The 27,773-nt window shown below is 44.9% G+C and overlaps 1 protein-coding gene across 1 annotated transcript in view; it reads right to left on the bottom strand.

Moving 5' to 3' along the window:
- Positions 1-27,773, bottom strand: part of agrn (agrin) — a 254,619-nt gene that overhangs the window by 69,087 nt on the left and 157,759 nt on the right. Inside the window, exons 5-7 of the mRNA XM_022753198.1 lie at positions 19,394-19,618; positions 16,978-17,202; positions 8,460-8,666 (exon numbers count right to left, since the gene is read on the bottom strand). Coding sequence (XP_022608919.1) covers positions 8,460-8,666; positions 16,978-17,202; positions 19,394-19,618 — 657 coding nt within the window. The remainder of the gene's footprint in view (positions 1-8,459; positions 8,667-16,977; positions 17,203-19,393; positions 19,619-27,773) is intronic.

Consider the following 27,773-nt stretch of genomic DNA (forward strand, 5'->3'; position numbering starts at 1 on the left):
TCTTTCTTATCAGGGATTCTGCTCTGCTGGTGTGTGCACTCCGCTCTGCTTCTGTACCACCACACTGGTTAAGAGGACTTTAGATTCTGGGTGTCACCTCAGTCTCTCCTGCCAGCCGCTTTGTAACTTTTCTGTTTTAATTAGTGCGGTATTTTAATGGCACGGCCCTGCTTCAGGACTCAGAGGGGATTACTTCAGGTTAGGCCTCGCTGTGTCAACTAACGCCGGCAGAGGTCCCGGCTGGCCTCGTCGTATACTCAAGAGGGCACGTTCCTCTGATGTTCGGATACCTGCTTACCTGTCCGCCTGAAGTATCATTACCGCCCGCTTAGCGGTGTTATCTGACGGATAAAGTGGCGAGGGTGTCGCAGTGCAACTTCTAAAGCGTTTAAAAACCCCTCGTTAGGTCGGTGTTGCGGCACAGCAGGCCCCGGCAGGACTCTGGCTCTGATTGTGTGGTTGCTGCAGAAAGAAGGCGTACCACTGTTAACCCCCTGTAACATGCCGGTGAAATGCCGGGAGATTATTTTGGCTAGAGCTTCCTCCCATCTCCGCTCAGCTCATACATATGCTAATTGGACTTTTCCCCCTCGGGTCCGTGTGCAATTCCAAAATCGCTCCCTGTATTATGCAGGGCAGTGAATCAGTGTAATCCAGGTGATGCTTGCAGTAGCCAACTGGCAGGGAGAATCACCTACAACCGCAACCCATTACAACACAGGACTCCAATGGGGCACAGCCAATCTACGGCAAGCCCCACCCCCCTCTGTGTTTCTTCACCTGCGGGGCTTTGATCCGACTCCCTTCGCCTCCGTCGCATTAAAAACATTTATGTATCATATTAGTCGAGGGAAAGGGAGGTGCAGAGAAAAGGCTATATTAGCATACAGCAAAAAGGCATACCCGCGGGCTGTGTCTGTCTACCACTGAATACTTATCACAGGCAGGAGGTAAGTTGAAGCCTCTTTGTGCATTTACAACTAAGAACGTGCTGCTCTTCAAAATGGAAACAACCAAAAACAGTGTGGGGAGAGAAGAAAGACGAGCCGGGATCCCTGATCTTGTGACATGTATCTATCAGAGGTGAGATGACATCTAAACACTGTTTGTCTAATCCAAAAAGGTGACTCTATCATCGGGATGCGTGTACGCCACAGGAAGTCTCAAGAAATAAAAAGATTTTGGAGCTCTCTCAGACTGATGCGCACAAAAGAAAACATGAGTAAAGACGGAGCGACAAAAGCTCAATGTTTATTGCATCTCCAATCAGGTCGAGAGCTGCAGCATGAAGAAGGGCTCAGAGGAAACAGGAAACGAAATGAAAAATGTATAAATTGGAAAAACTGCGTGGTTGATCACAGCCCGACGGCGTGTAACACCCACAGTGCCTCGAGTCACTTCTGACACCCTGTTGACCCACATTTCTCTGCAAGTTCTGCACGATGACAGCCTGCGGGCCGCAGTAAGTGGACCGACGGTCCCTGGCTGCTGTCAATCTCGCTCCCACAGCACTTCCTCTAATTAACTTGATTAGGAAAAACAGCACTGGTGATCTCAGCCTGACTTACATACTCGAGCTCCACAACTGATTGTGAGTCCAATCACCACAGCTGCGTGTCAGCGCGCAGGCGGAGATGCTCATCAAATAAACATGCAAATGATAAAATATTCGGCACAGAGTCTTGACACCTAAGGTGACTGATTTTCCTCTCCTGCTTTGCAGAACTCTTTGTCAATGACAATGTGTCTGCCGCTGAGTGATTCTGTGTTAACCTCCAGAGGCGACAGGCGACACATTATAAGCAACAACTTACATGAGTTTTTTTCTGGCCTTGCAGTCACGCACGCACACGCGCACGCACGCACGTTCAGCTGTGTACACATGAAATGACTCAAGAGCTGTGAATAAAGAATTTGTGTCCGCAAAACTAGCTCTCCCATTTGTTCACTCCTACTTTGTCTGCCAGTGCGTTCCTCTCAGACTGTGTCTGTTTTAGTGATTTTACAGAATCGTCCTCCTCTGTGCTGTCTGAAGTCACACTGCTGCCTGTACTTCTACTTTATGAGCAGCCTAACTACCAATTTAGAAACTCCTCTCTACTTCTTACTCTTCTTATACCAGACATGAGGCCGGCACATCAGCAGGCTCCAGGGAGTTATGGCGAGCCACTTCACACTCCCGCAGTCACTTCCATTGATTCAAAGTGCGACTTGAATATGCACTAAAATAGCTTGACTTGAAGGAGCTGTGGAAAACAACCTCTGGGCAGGAAGTAAGCCGTGATACAACTTGGGCCAAGACTAAAAAAGAAAGTTTTAATTATGCATTTTCATTGTAAATGTGATTAATTTGACACAGAGTCTGGCTCTCTGATATTAAATAAACTGAATTTTTAAAAATGGCTTATTTTGAAATTATTTAAATTTTGCCCCTCAGTGGAAGTCTTAGTGAAGCCTTCACAATAATTCCAGTTCTTTTGAAATTATAAGACTTGTTATGTTGTTTTTTTTCTTCCCCCCATCAAATGAGTTTTCACATTTTGTCTCTTTCTTCACTGTCGAGCTTTGTGCAGCTTCAGCTTATTGGGAACGCTGCTGTCCGTTACACACACAAGGCTTGGACAACTCTAAACAGTGAGTGAACAATGAGCTTTCAACATAATAATACTCTCACAGCAGCTGCAAATATCTTTCCCTAAAGCTGGAGGCAGTAAATCCGAGCAAAAGCACATTAGGGAGAGTACATTACATGAAGGTACGATGACGAGTTGAGAACCCGCTGCAATTTTGATCATTATTGGTGAAAGCGCTGTAGAGCTGTAGCCCAGTTCCTGTATCTTATCCTGCCAAATTCATCAGCATGTCGCACTTTAACAGTATCAAAATAAGTTGACAGGCCTTTAAAAAGGCATATCAAATCCTTCTGCGTATAGTGACAACTGTTGAATCTCCGTATTTTACACTTTTACAGTGTTTTATTAGAAGTGTTGCTCCACAAGAAGATATGTTTGTGGTTATATATATATATATCTCCTCTCTCCGGCTTCTCTCTGGAGCTCTAGTGACAACAGGTCTGTAAGCCAATCAGAGGAGAGGAGGCTCTCTGATCCTCTCTTCTGATTGGCTGTCTGTCTTCTGAGTGATAAAATAAAAATATCGCAGATTTCAGGTAAAACACTCAGAGAGACCACATCCTGTAAAGGTTTGGATGGTGGGTCCAGGTGGGCGGGGCTTGGTGACTGCTTTGTTGTGACATCACAAAGTTCCAGAAGTCCTGACGGCTGGTTTTAAGGCTCAGTTTCTGAATACAGGCTGTGTGCATTTCTCTGTGGACTGAGGCTTTGATACTTTCACAGTATTAATATAGAAGCTAGACCTGATCTATAATCACACTACACATGGAAACCTCACTTTATACATACAACATGGGCCCTTTAACTTCTCTTGATCCTATATTTTATGGGTTAAAGCTGAGTGACTTCTGACTTCTTCTGTAGTGACCCATCTTTTATTAGAGATACAATAGAAAAACAAAAAGCCTTTGAAATTATTAGGGTGCCAATGTACCTCCAGTGCTTGCTCCCTCTAAATATAGCTGAACAATTACCACATTTCTGCTACAATAGCCACCTCTGCACGCACAGTTCATTGTTTAGTTTGTGTGCTGGTACCCTGCTGTGTTGACATCATTCGGGAAGAAGAGGGAAAAACAGGATTTCATCGCTTCAGCCTAAAAATATTCTTTTTATGTTCCACGCAGCAACAAGGTAAAAAAAACCCTGTAGTGAAGTAGGTGATGAACATTACAACACAATCAATCATCATGGTGGTGACAAACATGATGAAAATCCAGAGTGGAAAAAAAAAGAAATAAATAAAACAAAACAACTGATAATATTTTTTAACAATGGAGCAGCTGTGTCATCTCCTCAGCTTGTGTGTCGATGACAAACAACTTGTCGCAGTGTCACAGGAATCTTTTATTCCATCTCAGAATCCGGCGCCGCAGACCTATTCACCATCCTTCCCAGCAGCCCGCTTTGATTCACTTCCAGCAAATCCCTCACTGACTCACGTGTCCTCGGACATCTTAAAGATTTGTGTCTCGGCCCGGACGTAAGCTAATCAGTTAAATGCCACGTGGAGTCTGCATCTCCAAACTGAAGAGCTTCAGATATCAATCAAATTGTTTTTCCGAGGCGGACAGCAGTCGGGACATTACAGATATGTGGGTTCTTCACATGACGATTCTTTGTGAGGGTGAGTACTGACGGGGGCGCCCACATGAAAAGAGATTTACGACGGTGTCAGAACTGGGGAATTTTATCTGTTTGACAGCTGGCAGGCCGATCGATCACCCCGCCCCACGCACCACTCAGCCAATGAAACGAGAAAAGAGATCATTACTTATCAAGTAATGATAATTTAATATATCAAAGTCTCCCTTTTCAGACATATGAAACTTTTTCTGCCTCCAGTTGTCTCGCTTGTGAGTGTGTGTGTGTGAGTGTGTGTGTGTGTGTGAACGTACCACATGACACGGTGGTCACTGTGCTGTTGTCTTTTCACAATGCCGGTCAATGTCAGAGCACAAGCACAACAGAGCACAATGGCAGAGTGTGTCTCACACTGTATACAGTGTGCATCTGTGTGTGTGTTCCTGTGGCGTGATCAGTGGGGGCTATTGATTGATCTCTGACAAGTGAGTGTTTTCAGAGGACAGGAAGACACACACACACACACACACACACAAACAGGAAGATACTGCATGCATCCCCCGGGTGTCTGTCAGGGTTATCTCTTAAGTCTTTCAGGCTTTGCACATACAGAGAGGGACCTCTATCTTATTTTGACTCAGTACCACTAACACACTGGCAGTAAAAAATAAAAAACTTCAAAAGAACATGAGGGACAAAGAAAGACAGATAGTTCTAACATGTAAACAGACACACACACACACACACACACACACACACACACACACACAAACACACAGAGTCGCTCTCTGCATGCATATCATCTGTCTGGTTAAACCAACAGTCTCAGTGGGCACCTACGCTCGCCTCTTTTGATGTTTAATTAAAACCAAATCGGGGGGTGGCGGTGGAGTTTGTGGCGCTCTGTTTTGAAAAATATGCAAATGTCAATAAAAATGCATTAAAGAAACATACGACCAGCCGCTGACGGCTGCGATGCGCAGGGGAAGGCAGGAAGGATGAAGAGAGAGAAGAGACAGAAAGTAAAATAACTAAATAAATGGGGGGTGGGGGGTTGGACTGGGACACTATTTGCCAGAAATAATGAAACAGAGCAAAACACATAAGCTCTTGCCCTGCCATTTCCACTACTCAATTTAGGCGCAGCTCCGACGGTCGAATAATGCTAATGAGCGCTGGTGCCTCCTGATGCTGACAACGGGAGATAACTTTGGTATTCAGCTCCACCCCCACGCCTGGAGGATGAACAGATCTCACTCGTTTTATCGCCCAGTGACACAACAATAATGAAAATGTGGACAGAAACTCCGAGACAAAATTACGCAACACGTCTGCTGTGTGGATTCGTTGATTGAGGCAATGTGACACGAAGCAGTGGGAGCAGTTTCCTGAGGGTTTGACGCGCATGCTGGGACATCGGGCGCATGAAGGGAAACAGCAAAAAAATGCTTCCAGTTCAGGGGGAGATTAACCTGAGACGAGGCGCTGACATCAGCTCCAAAAATGATCAGAGAGGCTAAATAAACTGTTTATGTTATGTCTCTAGTTTTAACTGAGAAAATATGACTGGTTATAATTTGGGTGTATCGGGAAATAATCTGGAAACAAGAGTGCCAAAGACCAAAATTCAAAATGGACATTTTTATGAAATCACTTGCAATCCTGCCAACTGTTTTCACATTTTACATCGGCTGAAGTGTGTGCAGCTTAGGGTTTGGTTCTGGGTTAATAAAATTCGCTAAGCTTACAGGCTTACAAATCTCTTATTGAATCTTATCCCTCTTCATTCTTCTTTTATTAGAAACCAACCAATTGACAATACAGTCAGGCAGCAGGCTTCTTACTTTCACCAAACAGATTGTGTAAGACCCCAGATTATGTTTAATGACAATGTTTTATTATTTCATTACTTATTTTTACCAAATCTGTGCGTGGCAACTATGGTTAAACTTAGGGAACGATCGTGGTTACGGCAGGTAAACTACGGCTCCTTTATAAACTAGAACAACTGATTAATGTTTCGAATGTGGTTATGGTGAAAAGCAAACATTAATAAGTGGTCTGTTGCATGAGTGTTGGATGATCTACACGCTTGTCCAGTACCCTGACATCCCTCTCCTTACTGTCTGCCTCGCCATATAAAAGACTCCCCTCCCTCCCTCCTTGCTTTGCCACTGAACGATGGTATTGGATGTGAACTATGTGCTGCGGAATCATCCCATAATTCCTCGGGTGTAGAGAGAGCTGACTGTTGCTTTCGCTGCTTAAAACAGCAAATGTCGCCGGCTGCAGATGATATCAGCTTTAGCTAATAAACATAAAACACACTGAGTAACTTCCCAAAATGCCAAAATTAAACTGGGTTTTCTACTCTATTTATTTAACTAGCCAGAGTTTATACAAAGCCATCAAATGAAACAATGTGATTGGTCAATCAATTTTAGGAGTTGGGATCTTGGCAGTTAAAGGAGAGGTTTTTCTTGCCGGGAGTGGGTTGTGGTGATCGTTGCGTTTACAAGACAAGAGGTAATAATACGTCCTCTGAGGCTGCAGTGAGACCTCATTGGAAAGTGACGAGACGGGCCGGGGCTAACTGGTTAGCATGTTAACTTCAGTAGAAGAAAAGACGTGATAGACACAAGAGTTAACACTGGCGTTGTTTTCCACCTCTGGAGACAGCTGCTGGCGAGTAAAGGAATGAAGTTTGATGCTGAACTCACGACGTTTCCTCTAGACTGGTGAGTAAACAGCTGCTAATGCTAACACTAGCTATGTAGCATTAGCAAAACTTACAAATGGCTCCTTTGAACTAAAATGCACTTCATAGCAGCGATTCGAGCTTACTGACCTTCTGAACTGGGATCAATCTGTGGAGGAAGTAGCTGGTGAAAGGTAAGGTGTGGGAAAGTGAGTAGAATACGCCTGTTTATTCAATTAATGAACGTGTCGTATCTTTTGCTGCTCATCTCGTTTAAGGCTACATGTCGTACACTAACTAGCCTACCTCCAAAACTAAAGTCTCACCTAGTCTGACAGGTTTTTAAACTGAGAGCTCTTTTACTTGAGTTACTTCCAGTTTGGAAAAGTAAAGATAAAAGGATTGGATATATGGGCTTCAAATGGATTTAACAAAATGCAGTCAAACTTCAAATCCAGTGCAGTTTCTATGGTCACAAATGGTTAAAAGAAAAAAACTGAGTGCATTCATCAAGCAGATACAAGCTTTTATGAGATAGTCTGGATGATGGAGAGAGGGGCTGTTTGGGTAGCAGTGAGGTTGGCGTGCAATACTGCATGCAGAGAGAAAGGAGTCAGAGGTGAGCAGCGCTCAGGTAGTTAGGAGCAGGAGATGCTCTTTTTTTCTTTTTCTTTTTTGGTTAGACAGGAAATAAAACACGGAGAGCGGGGACAGAGGAAGACTTCTCCAACCTCATGGATCACATCTTTGCAGGAGGGTAAACAGAAGGAAAAGACATTAATGACACAGAGACACACAAGGACTGAGAGGAAAAAGGCAGCAGTACAAGACCCCCTCCTGTTAGGTCCACACGGAGCGAGGGGGAGGGCTTCACCCCTCAGAGTCCGCCTGATGAGGTCGGCCACTGGGTGACCCCACTTTCCACCTGCAGCCAGACAGCCAGGAAGACGGCCACACGGACAAAGATAGACAGACAGACTGACTGACGCACTGAAACAAGAAAGAATAGCTTTTTTTTTTATACAAGAAAAAGCAACACACATGACAAAGAGACAAAGACAAGAGGAGGAAAAAAAAAAAAAAAAATGACAGAAGCCACCGGAGTGGAAGACCAGTGAAGGAGTAGAAGACAGACAGCGGATGAATGAAACATGAAGGTGGGGTTTCATCGTGAGTGTGTGTGTTTGAGATGGAGGGATGAAGCGTGACGAGGATGAGCGGATGAATGGGAGGTGAATCAGTGGAGAAGTGTGGGCAAGGTTTTTTATAAGGAAGGCACACTCATCCTGTCTGTTTGAGTTACGCCAACCCCCCCCCCCCTTCAGAGAGCATTTCTGAACCGTTTCAGTAAATCTTAAAGTACAGACATATGTGTCGTTAACTTACGTGACACAGAAGGAAATTCACATTGAATATGCATTAAAGACAAGCAGAGCCAGACACAGGAGAAGAGAGGGACTGAGAGGAAACAACATTAGTTCTTGTTAAGCCGCAAAGAAGCCGTCGCCCCTCTCCCCCCCGTCCCGTCCCTCAGCTCCACTCACCACAGGGCCCCCGGTGCTTCATGGGGATGAGGGCCTTGCTCAGACACTCCGCCTTGCGTCGCATGCAGTCGTTGGTGTAGGTGCGGCCGTCCTTGCCGCACACGGGCTTGTAGGTGCCGTCGCACTCGATGGGATCGCAGGAGCAGCGGGCGCTCAGCTGCTCAATCAGACACACGGCGTTGAAGAGACAATCCTCCTTGCATTGCTCTGAAAGGGGAGATGGGTGAAAAAATAAATGAACCCACTATCTGATTATCTGTACATTGTCTAACCGCACACAGACAAAACCAGGCGGTAACCCCTTGTACGGAAGCATCGACATTTGTCATTTATTCAGATTTTACTGTTGTTATGTCACCCATCTGTATAGACACTGATAAGGCTTTTTAGAGATGTTTTCCAGCTGCCAGTTTTGTAACAGTCAGACTGATCAACACAGAGGAAAGGACAACAGAGATACTCAGCGAGCGTAAAAACAAAACAAAAAAAAACAAAAAAAAAAACAACATTTCAAGCTAGCAGAGTGTTGAACTAATTGTCCTTCCTGCCGTGTGACAGTGCTGGTCCAACCACGGGGAAATAAAATCGGTTTTCATCCAAACAGTAATTACATGTTAGAGAGGACTGATGTCACGGGTAGCGCGTGTAAAAAGCTTTTCTTTCAGCAGCGGAGGTTAAAGCCTTTTTGTGGAAATACCTGAAACTGTTAACAACACATCAGAAATGAATATGTTTTTGCTAACGAAAAGAAGAATCAAAGGTTGTTCACAACCATAGAAAATAAAATGACACCGACAAATACGAAAGCTGGTCATACAAAAGAATACTAGAGTGTTTGCTAGTCTCTGTTGATGTTGGTCCTTTTGTTCAAAGCACATTAGGTGGAAAAAATCTGTTAATTTGTTTACTTTGATTTTTTAGAAAAGTATGAATTGTTCATGGTTTTTGCAAAACTTAACCAGAACTCTCTGCAGCTGCAGGAGAGATTTACCGTCGTGACAGAAATATTTGCTCTGGACTGGATCGTTTCTTTATATTTCCTTTAACTTTTTATCATATTTTATTTTTTTATAATATTAATCATGGCAAAACAAACAAAACAAGCCTGGTAACGCACTCAGTGAAGCGACACTTAATAACAGTGCGGCTGCTGTTAATACATGTTCTTTGGTGATGTAATCTCCCTGACAACTGACTGGAGATCAAGCTTTCCCATCTAACTTTAATAATAAAGTTCCCAAATAACTTTAATAAAATTGGGCAAGTCAAAGTGAAGAATTTCATTTTAGGGTCAAGTTAAAGTCTAAACTATTATATTCATTACATTTTGACTCACTAAGCAGAAATCTACTGCGGAAATTAAGAAAAAGAAAGAAATACTGGTAATGTGAAATGGCAAATTTGCCATTGAAGTGAGAAAATCCAATTTGAAGCAGGCCTCTGTTCTGGAGGCGCTCGCTAGGCTTCGAATTTATTTCATTCCTGATCAGTGGATCAAATTTGTACAGCAATTCAATTCCTTTTTCTCTTTTCTTTAAAAGCCTGTCATGCCACACTTAATTACATCAGTGCTGTATCTGAGTGAGAGGGCTACAAGGATGTGCGATGTCATGGTTACAAGTCGAAATGGCCATTTTCATTAGTTACCAATTTGTAATTTGCTTAGGGATATGATTTCATGGATCTCTGTTTCAAATTGAATTATTCTTTCATTTGAAAAAGGCGCAGCAAAGAAGGGGCGAAAAAAAAAAAACGTTCATCCACTTGCTCACACACGTACACATCCTCACACACACACACACACACACACACACACACACACACACATACTGGCATGCAAACACAAACTCACAGTGCTACTTAGGCTGGGATTTGTGCAATTTCAAACCCTCACACTCCTCCGTCAGCCTGTCACGCAGAGCAGGCATCACAACCAGGGAGTGTCACACGAGTGTCTATCAACCCTTCCTCGTTGTCCGTCCATGGCAGTGATCTATTCTTGTCTGTGGAGTTTGTCAAGAGGTCTCGGTACATGAGCGAGGGTCTCTCCCTGCACACCACCGCCACAAACCAACACAGCTGTGGCTTTGCGAGAGCCACGCCAACAACACAGCGGGAAAATTGGATTTCCTCCGATGGCTATCAGACGTACAGTAAAAGCTGACAGCTCTTTGTTGACTAAGGCTTAAACCCCGTGTTCTAATAGCACAGATAACAGCCCTGGAGGCTCTTATCAGGCTGGAAGAGGCTACTGCTAGCATGGATACAGTACAGATCCCGAGACCTTAGAGTCATTTATCTCTGTGCCGTGGAGTAGAATACTGTCCCACAGTAAAGAGGTAGACTCTATGTGATATATGTGAAAGCTTGCATGTATGACGATGGGATGCAGATGCTTCGCGACTGCATCTTGATTACTATCTGTTGATTCGATCGCAGCACGAGCGATCCGTGTACATGTTAATGCAGGAGAACAGTGGGTGATAAAAGATTAAATCTAAGACAATTATGGGCTGTGCACCAATATGCTATGGGTGTGCTGTAGCACAACATAAAAGCCTTTGCTGGAGCATGTACGTGCCCAGTATAATGTAGCTCTTTGTATTAGGTCTTTTCTATTTATTTGTTTTTCATATCAAAGACAAATTTGCAAGATTTTCTAGATCTGTATGATGAAGCACTTCATGTGATCCACGTCTTTATCGTGATCCACAACCACTTCCTTTTCCAAAAACCCACAAAGCCTTTTCCTTACCCAGCCTCCTGCATTGTCCTGCGTGGATCTTCCTGAGCTTGATGCCCTTCTGCATGCCCTTCGCCGTCATGGCGCACTCGCTGGAGTAGGTTTCGCCGTCGCTGGCACACAGAGGCTCGCTCCCCGGGGGGCACGACTCCGGCAGGCCGAAGATGAGGGTGTTGCGGGTGAGAGTCTCCACCCGGCACATTGTGCTCAGGCTGTTCTCGCTGTCTTTACACGGGTCTGCGGAGACATAGGCGTCGGTGAATATGTGCTGCAGTATACATATCTGCACAGTTTGTACCACAGTTTGAGTTGGGAAACGTTTATGTTAATTAGACCCTGGGGGGATTGGACAAGAAAGCTTTAATCAAAGACATCTCTGTCCAGCTTTTGATCCTCTGTGGAAAAATTGAACAACAATACGTTGGCAAAAGAAAAAAGACAGTAAATATGTAACAGGACATGATGTGTCCTTGCTTAATTGCTTCAGAACTGGCAACTGTTCAATTCCTTCCAAAGTAAAGTTCTGTTAGCTCTAGTGAGCCAGTTTGTAAATTGCAGTAAACAACAATATACCTGTAATATGATTTTCAGGCCAAATCATCATCTCAGTATAAGCTGAATGCATTAACTGTTGTTTGTTTGACAATATGGGAGAGGAGAGGAGAGGAGAGGAGAGGAGAGGAGAGGAGAGGACAGACGACACTAAGGAATGGGGAGAGGAGAAGACGAGACATGATCCTCCATCACTGCTGCTCCGAAGATATTATCAGTAGCCGAGCAGCTGAGAGCAGCTCAGACCGGGACCTTGGATATGAAGGGGAGACAAGGAAATGGATGAAGAGACTGTCGGTTTGATTTGCTCCCTGGCACCTCCCTCCTTCCAGGGGAGCGTCGGTCTGGCACGCTCGGCCCTATCAGTCCGTGATCATAATGGAATTGGTTTGCGGATGTGTGGGACGGGGGTGTTACTCCTTGAAACAGGAGCCCAGACTTTATCCTCCGTGCCATGCTTTCAGCATGCGGGAAGACAAAGGATTTATGTAGCACTGTGACATATTAAATCACTGCCAAACTGCCGGCGAGTCATTCAAATCACACCAAGGATGAAACACCCTATCATCGGGAACGGAGTAGAAAGGAAGAGAAAGAAAATGAGAAAGAGAGAATGAGAGGAAATGGTTTCCAAAGACCTCTGGCAGGCATACAAAGAGCAACAATGCGGGGCCATGAAATGGGACAGAGCGGTTTGACTGTGGAGGGCTGGGAGGCGGAGCGGCCGCGGCCAGCTCTGGCCAGGCCTCGGACTGTTCTCTATCAGCACAATGCAAATGCTTGCAGAGACCAGCAACCGAGCAAACAGGTTTTTTGTTTTTTTCTATCGTAATGCATGCGGTGCCTCTGCATAAGGCAGTGCCTCACCTGCCAGCCAGACCATTATCTGCGAGCAAGACCATTACCTCCCATTAACTGAGAAGAACAGGATCCACGCTTTCCTCTAGCTGAGCAAGTAGGGTAATTACAAAAAGAATGGCCTGTTTGCTGCCAAAACTAGCAGTGCGGATAAATCAGTTGCATTTTGTCTGGCTAGGGCCACGAACTTGAAATAGCCATGGCTTCAGATGAAATGGCTGCAGGAAGATTTAGAGGCCCATCAGGACGGACTGGTCCCTTGAGCTTCGGCCCTCCCCAGGGAGGACGGGGCAACTCGGGTCACTTTGGCCGACTCAAGCTGGATTTATACGACCAACCTTCCACCAGCAGAGCCGCACATCCATCTCTCATTGCCCACCACCCTACTATGTCTCCCGGAGGCTCTGGCTGCTAAGAGACAGAGTTAGTGCCTGCTGTTCTTTCCCTCCCTTTGGCTCGCTGCAAAGAAGAAAAAAAAACAACAAAAAAAACACCCTCAAAGTTGAGAGCCCTGGGAATTAGCAACCATCGCCTAATGATAACGAGGATGAGCAAAAAAGCTGGGTCCAACAAAATCTAGACCCACTTAGGAGAAAACAATGATTCACACTGCAGGAGATCTGGTGTAAAGCAAAGCAACCTGAATGAAAAATGAGACTCAGCAGAGGTGAGGAGGAAGTTAGAGAGGAATGTGAGGGAGACAGAATACAAGTGAGAGGTAGTAAATAGAGAGAAGAAAAGAAAAGATGAGGAGCAGAGAGCGTGGAGGACAAAGAAAAGTTTGAAGCTTTCCCATAGTCAATTTATCATTTAAGTTATTTATCAGGCAAAATGACAAAAAAAATCGCTGCTTTCAAATGTTTCTNGAGGTGAGGAGGAAGTTAGAGAGGAATGTGAGGGAGACAGAATACAAGTGAGAGGTAGTAAATAGAGAGAAGAAAAGAAAAGATGAGGAGCAGAGAGCGTGGAGGACAAAGAAAAGTTTGAAGCTTTCCCATAGTCAATTTATCATTTAAGTTATTTATCAGGCAAAATGACAAAAAAAATCGCTGCTTTCAAATGTTTCTGCTTTTACCTTGTATCACTGCAAATTTAACATCAGACAAATTTGAAGACGATATCTTGGGCTCCGAAAAATCATGATGGGCACTGGACACTTAAGACTAGAATAACTGATCAATGATAAAAAACCAATACATGGAGGAGAGAGAGCGGTATCTCACCACAGTGCCCTTGGTATTGCACACGGATGTTCTTCTGGTTCTTGCAGGCGTGCTGATGGAGCTCGCACTCGTTGCGGTAGTCCTCTCCATCGCTGCCACACACCGTCTCCTCGGCCTTGCCCTCGCAGCCCAGGGGGCACATGCATTTAGCCGACAAGCCGTCCGACGACTGGACGCAGGTGCTGCCGTAGCTGCAGGTCACCTCAGTGCAGGGGTCCTTCAGAGCTGCGGGGACAGGGAGCGGACATGAAAACAACATTTATTAGTCAAATAAAAAACAAAAAAAACAGAGGAGTTGTTACACTGAAGAGTGCACCTGTCAACCAGCTGTACTCCAGGACACTCACTGCTGCTGTATTGTGGAGTGCATCATGTATGACAGGGCATGTTATTTGAGAGGCTGCCGGTGCTCTTTTGGAAGCCCGGCGCAGTTATTGTGGGTTTGAAGAACTACTTGACACCCCTGGGTAAGGACGCACTGTCACAGCTGTCTACTCGTACAAACAAGTTGTGTTTCATTTCGCAGCGTCGAGCGAATTGAATTAGGAGCTTTACATTCATAACACATTCGCTCTTGCTATGCTCGAGCATGCTTTAATCGCCACGGCTGAAAAGCGACCGTCTGAATATTTACTTTTCTACAAATGAGACGGAGAGAGAGAGAGAGGGGAGGGGAGAAGGGAGAGAGGTATTACCCCCCGAGGTCTTTGTTTCCACCCTAATTAAACATCGTGCCACTTGTCTCTGAGTGACTCATTCCAATGATAGGAGAGGGTGCAACTTTTAATTTCGCCTGTGTTCGCCGCCGATGGGGTGCGGCGGGCTTTTCTCGGGTTTCATATGCTCGACAAAAGGTGGCCGTCAGATTACAATCGCCGTCATCCTGCAGCATGATACATATTTATGACTGTCATGGACAAACATGGTCTCCCATGAGAGAGAAGCCGCGTGTCGGCGGCCCTCTCATTTCCTAAGCCGCGACTGTTCGAATAGATATTTACCCATGTTTGATATTATTCTCTCTTTTGTTACAACAAACATCAGTGAATTTAATTTAAAGGGGAGTGCATATATTGAATTTCAAATTCTTTGCTGTGCATTTTGTTTAGTTTTTTCTTTCTTTTCTTTCTAGTTATGAAGGAAACCGTGTGTGCTCAGATTTTTTTTTTTTTTTATGTTGTTTTTTTGTTGACACCTGCCTTCAGGATGGTATGGCGCTGGCTTCCTTGTTAATAAGAGACTGGAATGTGTGCAGAAATATATTATGGATGTGTAAGGAGACAGGAGTGCTACGAGGAGTGCTCTTGATCAAAGGATATGCCCCCACCTCGCTTTCCTCGTCTTCATGGCGCATTTCCCCCCTTTTCTTTTCCCACTCTCTCCTGTCAAGTCCTTTTGAGGTTTGGTGCGTTCGACTCGTTAACGAACACTTTTTTTTTTTTTTTCATTTTATATTTGTGCTGTACTGCAGCAGGAACTTTGAAACTGACTCTAGACCTAATTAATGACAGACACCTCAAAAGCAACTTGGAAATAAAGTACTAAAATTACAGCTGGAACTGAAGGAGACTGACGCAAAAGCGACTTGCTGAAATCAGAAGTCATTGTGAGCCATCGATGGCGGCTTAATGGCAGCCAACGTGGACCAGAGAACGATTGTGACACTTGGCCTCTAATTTGTGTCTAATCATATGAACAATGAGACACTGATGACCTGTGGGAAACAGCGCTGCAGTAACGACCTTGTTGTCTCTCCCGGAGCAGGTAAAAGGTCACAGCGGCGGCAATTACACACGAGTTACACTCACTACACAATCTAGACTTTACAAAAACACTTCGGGCTTTTCTTGTTATGTAGCATTTACTAACCTAGAAATAACCTTCACAGCCTCAGTGTTTTGATCCACCTGCTGTTGGGAGTGGGAGGAGGAGGAGGTATATGTCCTGACAAGAAGAAGCACCTTGTCAAGGCGCTTACGCTCTCTGTAAAATGGTGGTTGTTAAGGTGGAGGCGGCAGTCACAGCTACTCAAGAGGAAGAGGAGGATGAGGGAGAGGCCCAGTGATCCACCTCACCTGCAGAGAGGGGCCCCTGTTTGCTTTGTGACAGTAAACAGCATCCTCCTCACACTTCTTGATCTCATTAAATAATAGCCAGGGCTTTCTCTCTTTTTCTCTCTCTACCAAACCTTCGTTTCCTCTGAGTGAAGCTGGAGTGTTGACAGGCAAAGGGAACAAAAAAAAAACACCCTCAAAGCTTGAGAGCCTCGGGAATTAGCAACCATCGCCTAATTGATAACGAGGATTGTAGCAAAAAAAGCTGGTCCAACAAATCTAGACCACTTAGGAGAAAACAAATGATTCACACTGCAGTAGATCTGGTGTAAGCAAAAGCAAACCTGAATGAAAATGAGATCACGCCAGAGTGAGGAGAAGTTAGAGAGGAATGTGAGGGAAGCAGAATACAAGTTGAGGAGGTAAGTAAATAGAGAGAGGAAAAAAGATAAGATTGAGGAAGCAGAGATGGCTATCAGACGTACAGTAAAAGCTGACAGCTCTTTGTTGACTAAGGCTTAAACCCCGTGTTCTAATAGCACAGATAACAGCCCTGGAGGCTCTTATCAGGCTGGAAGAGGCTACTGCTAGCATGGATACAGTACAGATCCCGAGACCTTAGAGTCATTTATCTCTGTGCCGTGGAGTAGAATACTGTCCCACAGTAAAGAGGTAGACTCTATGTGATATATGTGAAAGCTTGCATGTATGACGATGGGATGCAGATGCTTCGCGACTGCATCTTGATTACTATCTGTTGATTCGATCGCAGCACGAGCGATCCGTGTACATGTTAATGCAGGAGAACAGTGGGTGATAAAAGATTAAATCTAAGACAATTATGGGCTGTGCACCAATATGCTATGGGTGTGCTGTAGCACAACATAAAAGCCTTTGCTGGAGCATGTACGTGCCCAGTATAATGTAGCTCTTTGTATTAGGTCTTTTCTATTTATTTGTTTTTCATATCAAAGACAAATTTGCAAGATTTTCTAGATCTGTATGATGAAGCACTTCATGTGATCCACGTCTTTATCGTGATCCACAACCACTTCCTTTTCCAAAAACCCACAAAGCCTTTTCCTTACCCAGCCTCCTGCATTGTCCTGCGTGGATCTTCCTGAGCTTGATGCCCTTCTGCATGCCCTTCGCCGTCATGGCGCACTCGCTGGAGTAGGTTTCGCCGTCGCTGGCACACAGAGGCTCGCTCCCCGGGGGGCACGACTCCGGCAGGCCGAAGATGAGGGTGTTGCGGGTGAGAGTCTCCACCCGGCACATTGTGCTCAGGCTGTTCTCGCTGTCTTTACACGGGTCTGCGGAGACATAGGCGTCGGTGAATATGTGCTGCAGTATACATATCTGCACAGTTTGTACCACAGTTTGAGTTGGGAAACGTTTATGTTAATTAGACCCTGGGGGGATTGGACAAGAAAGCTTTAATCAAAGACATCTCTGTCCAGCTTTTGATCCTCTGTGGAAAAACTGAACAACAATACGTTGGCAAAAGAAAAAAGACAGTAAATATGTAACAGGACATGATGTGTCCTTGCTTAATTGCTTCAGAACTGGCAACTGTTCAATTCCTTCCAAAGTAAAGTTCTGTTAGCTCTAGTGAGCCAGTTTGTAAATTGCAGTAAACAACAATATACCTGTAATATGATTTTCAGGCCAAATCATCATCTCAGTATAAGCTGAATGCATTAACTGTTGTTTGTTTGACAATATGGGAGAGGAGAGGAGAGGAGAGGAGAGGAGAGGAGAGGAGAGGACAGACGACACTAAGGAATGGGGAGAGGAGAAGACGAGACATGATCCTCCATCACTGCTGCTCCGAAGATATTATCAGTAGCCGAGCAGCTGAGAGCAGCTCAGACCGGGACCTTGGATATGAAGGGGAGACAAGGAAATGGATGAAGAGACTGTCGGTTTGATTTGCTCCCTGGCACCTCCCTCCTTCCAGGGGAGCGTCGGTCTGGCACGCTCGGCCCTATCAGTCCGTGATCATAATGGAATTGGTTTGCGGATGTGTGGGACGGGGGTGTTACTCCTTGAAACAGGAGCCCAGACTTTATCCTCCGTGCCATGCTTTCAGCATGCGGGAAGACAAAGGATTTATGTAGCACTGTGACATATTAAATCACTGCCAAACTGCCGGCGAGTCATTCAAATCACACCAAGGATGAAACACCCTATCATCGGGAACGGAGTAGAAAGGAAGAGAAAGAAAATGAGAAAGAGAGAATGAGAGGAAATGGTTTCCAAAGACCTCTGGCAGGCATACAAAGAGCAACAATGCGGGGCCATGAAATGGGACAGAGCGGTTTGACTGTGGAGGGCTGGGAGGCGGAGCGGCCGCGGCCAGCTCTGGCCAGGCCTCGGACTGTTCTCTATCAGCACAATGCAAATGCTTGCAGAGACCAGCAACCGAGCAAACAGGTTTTTTGTTTTTTTCTATCGTAATGCATGCGGTGCCTCTGCATAAGGCAGTGCCTCACCTGCCAGCCAGACCATTATCTGCGAGCAAGACCATTACCTCCCATTAACTGAGAAGAACAGGATCCACGCTTTCCTCTAGCTGAGCAAGTAGGGTAATTACAAAAAGAATGGCCTGTTTGCTGCCAAAACTAGCAGTGCGGATAAATCAGTTGCATTTTGTCTGGCTAGGGCCACGAACTTGAAATAGCCATGGCTTCAGATGAAATGGCTGCAGGAAGATTTAGAGGCCCATCAGGACGGACTGGTCCCTTGAGCTTCGGCCCTCCCCAGGGAGGACGGGGCAACTCGGGTCACTTTGGCCGACTCAGGCTGGATTTATACGACCAACCTTCCACCAGCAGAGCCGCACATCCATCTCTCATTGCCCACCACCCTACTATGTCTCCCGGAGGCTCTGGCTGCTAAGAGACAGAGTTAGTGCCTGCTGTTCTTTCCCTCCCTTTGGCTCGCTGCAAAGAAGAAAAAAAAAACAAAAAAACACCCTCAAAGTTGAGAGCCCTGGGAATTAGCAACCATCGCCTAATGATAACGAGGATGAGCAAAAAAGCTGGGTCCAACAAAATCTAGACCCACTTAGGAGAAAACAATGATTCACACTGCAGGAGATCTGGTGTAAAGCAAAGCAACCTGAATGAAAAATGAGACTCAGCAGAGGTGAGGAGGAAGTTAGAGAGGAATGTGAGGGAGACAGAATACAAGTGAGAGGTAGTAAATAGAGAGAAGAAAAGAAAAGATGAGGAGCAGAGAGCGTGGAGGACAAAGAAAAGTTTGAAGCTTTCCCATAGTCAATTTATCATTTAAGTTATTTATCAGGCAAAATGACAAAAAAAATCGCTGCTTTCAAATGTTTCTACTTTTACCTTGTATCACTGCAAATTTAACATCAGACAAATTTGAAGACGATATCTTGGGCTCCGAAAAATCATGATGGGCACTGGACACTTAAGACTAGAATAACTGATCAATGATAAAAAACCAATACATGGAGGAGAGAGAGCGGTATCTCACCACAGTGCCCTTGGTATTGCACACGGATGTTCTTCTGGTTCTTGCAGGCGTGCTGATGGAGCTCGCACTCGTTGCGGTAGTCCTCTCCATCGCTGCCACACACCGTCTCCTCGGCCTTGCCCTCGCAGCCCAGGGGGCACATGCATTTAGCCGACAAGCCGTCCGACGACTGGACGCAGGTGCTGCCGTAGCTGCAGGTCACCTCAGTGCAGGGGTCCTTCAGAGCTGCGGGGACAGGGAGCGGACATGAAAACAACATTTATTAGTCAAATAAAAAACAAAAAAAACAGAGGAGTTGTTACACTGAAGAGTGCACCTGTCAACCAGCTGTACTCCAGGACACTCACTGCTGCTGTATTGTGGAGTGCATCATGTATGACAGGGCATGTTATTTGAGAGGCTGCCGGTGCTCTTTTGGAAGCCCGGCGCAGTTATTGTGGGTTTGAAGAACTACTTGACACCCCTGGGTAAGGACGCACTGTCACAGCTGTCTACTCGTACAAACAAGTTGTGTTTCATTTCGCAGCGTCGAGCGAATTGAATTAGGAGCTTTACATTCATAACACATTCGCTCTTGCTATGCTCGAGCATGCTTTAATCGCCACGGCTGAAAAGCGACCGTCTGAATATTTACTTTTCTACAAATGAGACGGAGAGAGAGAGAGAGGGGAGGGGAGAAGGGAGAGAGGTATTACCCCCCGAGGTCTTTGTTTCCACCCTAATTAAACATCGTGCCACTTGTCTCTGAGTGACTCATTCCAATGATAGGAGAGGGTGCAACTTTTAATTTCGCCTGTGTTCGCCGCCGATGGGGTGCGGCGGGCTTTTCTCGGGTTTCATATGCTCGACAAAAGGTGGCCGTCAGATTACAATCGCCGTCATCCTGCAGCATGATACATATTTATGACTGTCATGGACAAACATGGTCTCCCATGAGAGAGAAGCCGCGTGTCGGCGGCCCTCTCATTTCCTAAGCCGCGACTGTTCGAATAGATATTTACCCATGTTTGATATTATTCTCTCTTTTGTTACAACAAACATCAGTGAATTTAATTTAAAGGGGAGTGCATATATTGAATTTCAAATTCTTTGCTGTGCATTTTGTTTAGTTTTTTCTTTCTTTTCTTTCTAGTTATGAAGGAAACCGTGTGTGCTCAGATTTTTTTTTTTTTTTATGTTGTTTTTTTGTTGACACCTGCCTTCAGGATGGTATGGCGCTGGCTTCCTTGTTAATAAGAGACTGGAATGTGTGCAGAAATATATTATGGATGTGTAAGGAGACAGGAGTGCTACGAGGAGTGCTCTTGATCAAAGGATATGCCCCCACCTCGCTTTCCTCGTCTTCATGGCGCATTTCCCCCCTTTTCTTTTCCCACTCTCTCCTGTCAAGTCCTTTTGAGGTTTGGTGCGTTCGACTCGTTAACGAACACTTTTTTTTTTTTTTTCATTTTATATTTGTGCTGTACTGCAGCAGGAACTTTGAAACTGACTCTAGACCTAATTAATGACAGACACCTCAAAAGCAACTTGGAAATAAAGTACTAAAATTACAGCTGGAACTGAAGGAGACTGACGCAAAAGCGACTTGCTGAAATCAGAAGTCATTGTGAGCCATCGATGGCGGCTTAATGGCAGCCAACGTGGACCAGAGAACGATTGTGACACTTGGCCTCTAATTTGTGTCTAATCATATGAACAATGAGACACTGATGACCTGTGGGAAACAGCGCTGCAGTAACGACCTTGTTGTCTCTCCCGGAGCAGGTAAAAGGTCACAGCGGCGGCAATTACACACGAGTTACACTCACTACACAATCTAGACTTTACAAAAACACTTCGGGCTTTTCTTGTTATGTAGCATTTACTAACCTAGAAATAACCTTCACAGCCTCAGTGTTTTGATCCACCTGCTGTTGGGAGTGGGAGGAGGAGGAGGTATATGTCCTGACAAGAAGAAGCACCTTGTCAAGGCGCTTACGCTCTCTGTAAAATGGTGGTTGTTAAGGTGGAGGCGGCAGTCACAGCTACTCAAGAGGAAGAGGAGGATGAGGGAGAGGCCCAGTGATCCACCTCACCTGCAGAGAGGGGCCCCTGTTTGCTTTGTGACAGTAAACAGCATCCTCCTCACACTTCTTGATCTCATTAAATAATAGCCAGGGCTTTCTCTCTTTTTCTCTCTCTACCAAACCTTCGTTTCCTCTGAGTGAAGCTGGAGTGTTGACAGGCAAAGGGTGGGGGGGGGGCAGCAGTCGGGGGCATGAGAGCTAGGTAGAATAGGAAGCGGAGGTGGGGGCTCTTGATTTGAATACTAACAGGGGCCGATTTGGATACGAAGCGCAGCCTCGATGGGGTGTTAGTGCAGATAAACCTCCCTTCTCAGACTCAGACAAGCAGGCAAATTGCCTGGGCGAATGTGATCGGTGTAACAAGCGCACATAAAAAAAAAAAAGAAAAATTAAAAAAAAAGAAAAGAGAAAAAAAACAGGCTCAGCACACAGCAAACTTCAGGCAGTTCTTGCTTATATTTTCTCATTATTATCATGTGAAAAGTGGCACAAAAAAAAAAAAAGATGAGAAAGTGAGAAGCTGAAAAAGTCAGCAGAGCTGGCTTCACTAAATTAGAATGATCCTCGCTGCCAATTAGATCAGTCTCCCTCGCTGGAGTAAAGCTCAGCGAGGTTTCGACTGCAAGGATAATGAGAAGAAAAAGACAGATCAGGATACAGATAGACAGAGAGATAAAGACACCAAGTGACACTGAAGCAACGGTATTCCAGCATAAACAGAGAGATGACATCTCTAGGTTGTGACAAGGGAAGGGAGAGGACACCCCAAAGGACAGCCAGCACCCTACGGCCCAATTAGAAGAGTATTCCTTTTACGTTTTTTTCATGTACACTCAAAAAGACTTTTACTGTTGATTTATGTACATTTAAAATACTGCGTTTTCTAAAATCCTGCTATTTTTGGACTCGTTCGTTCCTGTCGGTCCATCGCAGCTGGACCTGGATTTGATTGCTTCTTTGCACCGAACGATTGCTCTAATTCTCCTAATCACAGGCATGCAGCATTTGAATGGACACACCTAGTGGAATATCTCCACTCAGCAGGTTTCGCTTCATTTGAATCGGAGAGGAGGCATTGTCTGCCAATCGGGGATGTATTGTGACTGCACTGCCCGTATGTGTGTCTGTGCCAATTCCTGAACACACACACACACACACACACACACACACACACACACACACACACACACACACACACACACACACACACACACACACACACACACACACACACGAACATGTCAGCAAGTTAGGCTTTAACTCTGGGTTCAATCAGGGGTCAGACTGCGACAGAAATCAGTCTGGCTGTTATGTGCTGTGCTTTAGCTGCAGAGGTAAGATGGATACTAGCAAGCAGCTGATTAGCAGTGCTTACTCTTATGTGAGTTCAGACTGAAGGCAAAGCTGAAGGCAGAGTGACTGCAGATAAAAATCAATGCAAAGTGAGCGGGTTCGTGAATGTGCAGAGACAAGGAGGAAGTGAGAAGCATCTGGAGGAGAAATAATCAAAAGAATAGGATTTGGTTCCGTCGCCCAGTCAAAGGACGTGCTAACAAACACAAGAACAGGCACACTCCACACAGACGTGCTAACTAGCTACAGCTAACATCTTTACAGTTCAGAGCTATATTGTCTGTCGAGGCAAATAAACCTGCAAAAAATAAAACACTGCAGCAGTCAAATTCACAAAATTCACTCGGCTCTAAATGTGAACAGTCAGTCTTCCACACACAGCTCAGTAGATTCAAAACTAAATGACTTTCTCAACTCTATTTGAGCTGAAGATATGACTTCTGTAGAAAAAAATAAAAAATAAAGTTTTGTGCCAACAACTCTGAATCACTTCAATCTCATTTTGCGTTTATGTTTTTCCTGGATGCATAAAAATGCAATGTTTATCATCAAATGTTTCGAATGCATACATTTTCGATAAAACTACATTTATTCACGTATCAGAAAATATGTGAAAACTGTAAAGGAAATAACATCTCCAGCTGTGTGGCTCGGTGCAGAGCTGCTGGAGTGTTAGTGGTGGTTTAATTATGTGAGGTCTCTTTTTATTGAGTATTTATTTGACATCAGACTTGTGAAAACTGAAAAGTACCTTTCGGCACAATACTGAAGAGCAGGTGATGAAGGCTGGGGGGGGTTGTCTCTCTGAAAAGTGGGGCAGAGGGGTTTTGGAGGATGGGGGATTACAGTGATCCTCTCACCTCTCATCTCTCCCCCTGGCAGCGAGCAGGCAGCCAGGCAGGTGGGGAACTCTGCTGCTCTCTGATCCACTGTTTTGAGCTGTAGTTTATTAATGCTTCATTAGGGACAGGGAGCTGTCAGCGTCATGCTGGCTTTACCTGATGCCCTGCCACCACAGCACCAGCAGCAGCCCAGATGTGTGTGTGTGTGTGTGTGTGTGTGTGTGTGTGTGTGTGTGTGTGTGTGTGGAGATTGTGCGTGTTCATATATGCCAATGCACGTTTACAGGCAGCCACAGAGTTCAGATAAGTCTGCAAGTGAGTTTGTGATATATATGCATGTGTATCTGTGCATGCATGCGTGTGTGCGTGTGTGTGTGTGTGTGGGGCGCTTCCTGTTGTGCTGGTAGTGATAAGGGAGGGAGCAGGGGGTTAGAGCTAATCAAATGCAATGATGCGAGGTGGGGGGACTTGGCAGTGTGTGTTCTAATCAAGAACCCCCCCACCCCCACCCCCCCACCCCTCCACATACACACACGCAGGCACACGCACGCACACACACCACCAGCAGATAAGGAAAGAGAAAGAGAGAAAATGTGACAGAGGCAGGAAAACAGCAATGAGGGGGTTGAGTTAAACTATCGTTTGAGAAAATACAACGAGAAAGAAGAAACATACAAAAGAAAGTGTTCAGACATTTACAGTAAAGGAATAGTTCAACAAGCTGTTTCCGCTTCTTTTCTTATTTCAACTCTTCCTTTAAAGGCAGTTCTCCTCCGTATCATGAATCCAAGCTGATCCAACCTACGGCAGCTAGCCGTGTTTGCCACCTACCGTACTGTGTTTACTTCATGTCATTTAGGTTTTTGTGTGTGAAAATGTAAAAATATATGTGAGTGCCCTCAAAAAGGAAAGAGACAAACAAGCAAGGAGAGAGAGGGGCGATATGGAGAAGTGTGTAGAAGTGTGATAAGAGAGAGGGCCAGAATAGGAGCGAGGAAAAGGCAAGAGCGGGAAAATAAACAAGGTTAACGGACAAGATCAATAAAAACGGAGATCGAAGAACTAAATATGGATGAAAGTGTGCAGCCAGATACCCGGACCAAGTGATGATGAGCAGGAGGCAGGGACTGAGGGAAGGCCAAAGGATTAACAGTCCTACACACCTCTCCAACATGCTGTCCTCACACACACACACACACACACACACACACACACACACACACACACACACACACACTCTTCACTCTCTCTACTGTGAGGCCAATTGCTGGAAGATGATTCTCTGTGTTTGATGTAGTTCTTCAAAGAGCTCCGTAGAACTGCAGCTGTTGCTCTCCTTTACACGCCTTGCTGTTTTACCCTTGAGAATGGAAAATGAACCGCGAAAAGCCCTCATCATACTCCAGTCTGCCGGCCACACACTCTCAGCCAAGTAGATGCTGTGTGAGTGTACGTTGGACGAGAGGGGTTGCCTGGACAGATTTTAGCCCGCTTCATTTTGGAAGAAGATGACACCGTCCGACACGACGAAATAAAAGATGTTTTTTTAAGAAAAATGTAAATGACAGATGACAAAATGTAAAAAAAAAACGCCGTAAGGTTTCATGATTCCAAAAGAGTCCAATTTGTCTCATAGCTGTCATTTTCCAGTGGCATAGCTCACGCTTGAAAGACGCAGTGAAGCGCAGGTGGGGTGGTGAAATGACTACACGCGGCCCCATCTATTCTGCTGAGTGACAGAAAGAAGGCAGGGCGGGATTAAATCGTCTGGATGTGGCATTTATGACAAACACAGACGGAGATGTACAGGTCTTTCATGGGACAGCGCATGAGCTCAAAGAAATCCTGAAAGAGAATCTCTGGCTCTTTAGTTGCTAAATGCGCCATTATGCTCAGCGGCTACTTGCTAACTTAATTGCTGAGTAGGTAGTGAACAGTCGGTTTATCTGGGGCTTTTTACAAACTACAAACAGCTGCTGAAATGGAGTGGATAAATGTGCTAAGAGTGAACCACAAACTAAAGCTGTAGGCAGCAAAAAGAAAAAGAGGAAAGATGCTGCATCACAAGGAGATAAGGGGGAATAATTCAGAAGATAATTATTTGTGGGTTTGTTAATACAAGCATTAGTGCTTTAGTGTTACATGTGATCCATTGCAATATAAAAATATTGATTAACGCAGCTTTAAAATAAATCTCAGTGCCAAAACAACAAGAGAAGACCACAGCGTGTACACCTCTGGCGGATGTGATCATGATGTATTTCACTGAACACAGTCCAGGGTTTGGAGGATTCTTGTGTGTGACAACAAAGCTGTGATGATGACCACCCCGTTGGAAAAGACATAATCCTGGGTTTATGTATTTAGGCCAGGCCAGAGAGGTGTCTCAGTGTCTCGCTAAAGGACTCCGTGGATGGTTACACATCACGCGTCAGACCATCCACACGCTTCAAGTGTTACATCTCACTTTGTTTCAGACCTGTAATCCATATGAGCGAGCTAAGAGAGATAAAGGATAAGACGAAAAGACAGACAACACTAACTGATGGACGGTCTCTTTAACCTCGGGGCCTTCCTGTCACCTTAATGGCCCACGGGATCAAGTCAGTATTACCTATTGAAAAAGTGTCAGTGCTTATACCATGAGCTGTGTCTCTCGGATTAAGGGTGAGGCCTTTTTTCGAAAGCAACAAAGACCTTCGTGCTGAAATAAGTCTGGGAGCGCAGTCGGAGATGCTATTAACTGCTTGTTTGTTTACCTTTTTAAGGCCGGGATCGCACAGTCAATAATGCATTATGGTGCTTTAAATGGTTGAGTTCTACACCAGGCAAGCCTTAATCAAATGCAGTGATATGAAAGTCATTAGACCCAGTTAGCAGATTTAGCATTGCAGCAAACACTTACACCACAGCTATGGTTCACTGATGTAATGTTTTCATCACAAAAACTTCACTGAACAGGAGAAATGACTTTAGTGTACGTGATAATTTAAAAGCCAAATAAATCCAATGTGTAAAAAAAAACACCGTCATGCCCACAGAGTGACAAACAAAGTGACAACAGAATGAAAAGATGCTGTGTTTGAAATAAATGAACTTCCATCAGAGAGCGATGCTTTCAGAGCGTCACCCCGGCCATGGAAAGAGGTGCGGGGACTCGTGTGAGCTAAGTGGCGCATATGCCACAAGTTTCCTTTCATTTGCTCCTGATTAACGGGAGCCGGTGGTGGTGGGAAGCCAAAAAAAAAATCAGCGCTGATGTGCAGCGAAGCGTCGGCTAATCATGCTTGGCCTTTGCCATCGACGCTCACTAATGAGTGATGGCCGCCGGGCCTCGATGTGGCTTTCTGATCTGCTACGAAGTCAGTCGCAGTAGGTGTTGGTCCCCCAAACGTACACAGGCCTGTCTGTATGACAGACATATCAACAGCTAAGAAGTGCACCTAAAGTCGGAGAATTCCCACTGCTTTATCTCAGTAAACCCATGTAAATAAATAAATGTTAATCAGCTCTCTCACTCCAACTGATATAAGAGCAATTATATTTACAGCCATTTCATGAAAGTTGTTCTAAGGTCAGTGGTTTCCAACCTGGAGGACGAGCCTAGAAAATGATTAACAGCATTTTAAGAATATAAACATTTGACTATTCTCAAATCCTCATTAGTTTTTTATGACCGTTATGCTATGGACTGTCAAACTGCAGCAATGTGCGAGGAGAACACAACAGCACATGGCGTGGCTGTAAATGGCCAGAAGCCAAAACGTTTAGTGCACTAAGTCATGACTTCTACATTTCCAGTGATTTTCATTCGAAAAACAACATCAGTATCAGCTTTGGAAAACTCATCAACAGAAAAAACATTTGCTTACAAATTATCTTTTGTAAGCAAATGGAGAAAATTCCACAGTAATGAGTCCTTAGCCCAAAATATGGAGACTTAATTTAAAAAATAACAAAGATCCAGAGGATTAGAATTTAAAACTAGTGTGAAAAAGACTGAAGTGCTATTTATTAACTTCTAATTTTGTCTCTCTCTCTCTCTTTCTCTCTCTGTGTTACGCACACACACACACACACACACACACACACACACACACACACACACACACACACACA

This window comes from Seriola dumerili, unplaced genomic scaffold (assembly GCF_002260705.1).
Source record: "Seriola dumerili isolate Sdu_G_001 unplaced genomic scaffold, Sdu_1.0 BDQW01000190.1, whole genome shotgun sequence".
Classification (NCBI taxonomy): domain Eukaryota; kingdom Metazoa; phylum Chordata; class Actinopteri; order Carangiformes; family Carangidae; genus Seriola; species Seriola dumerili.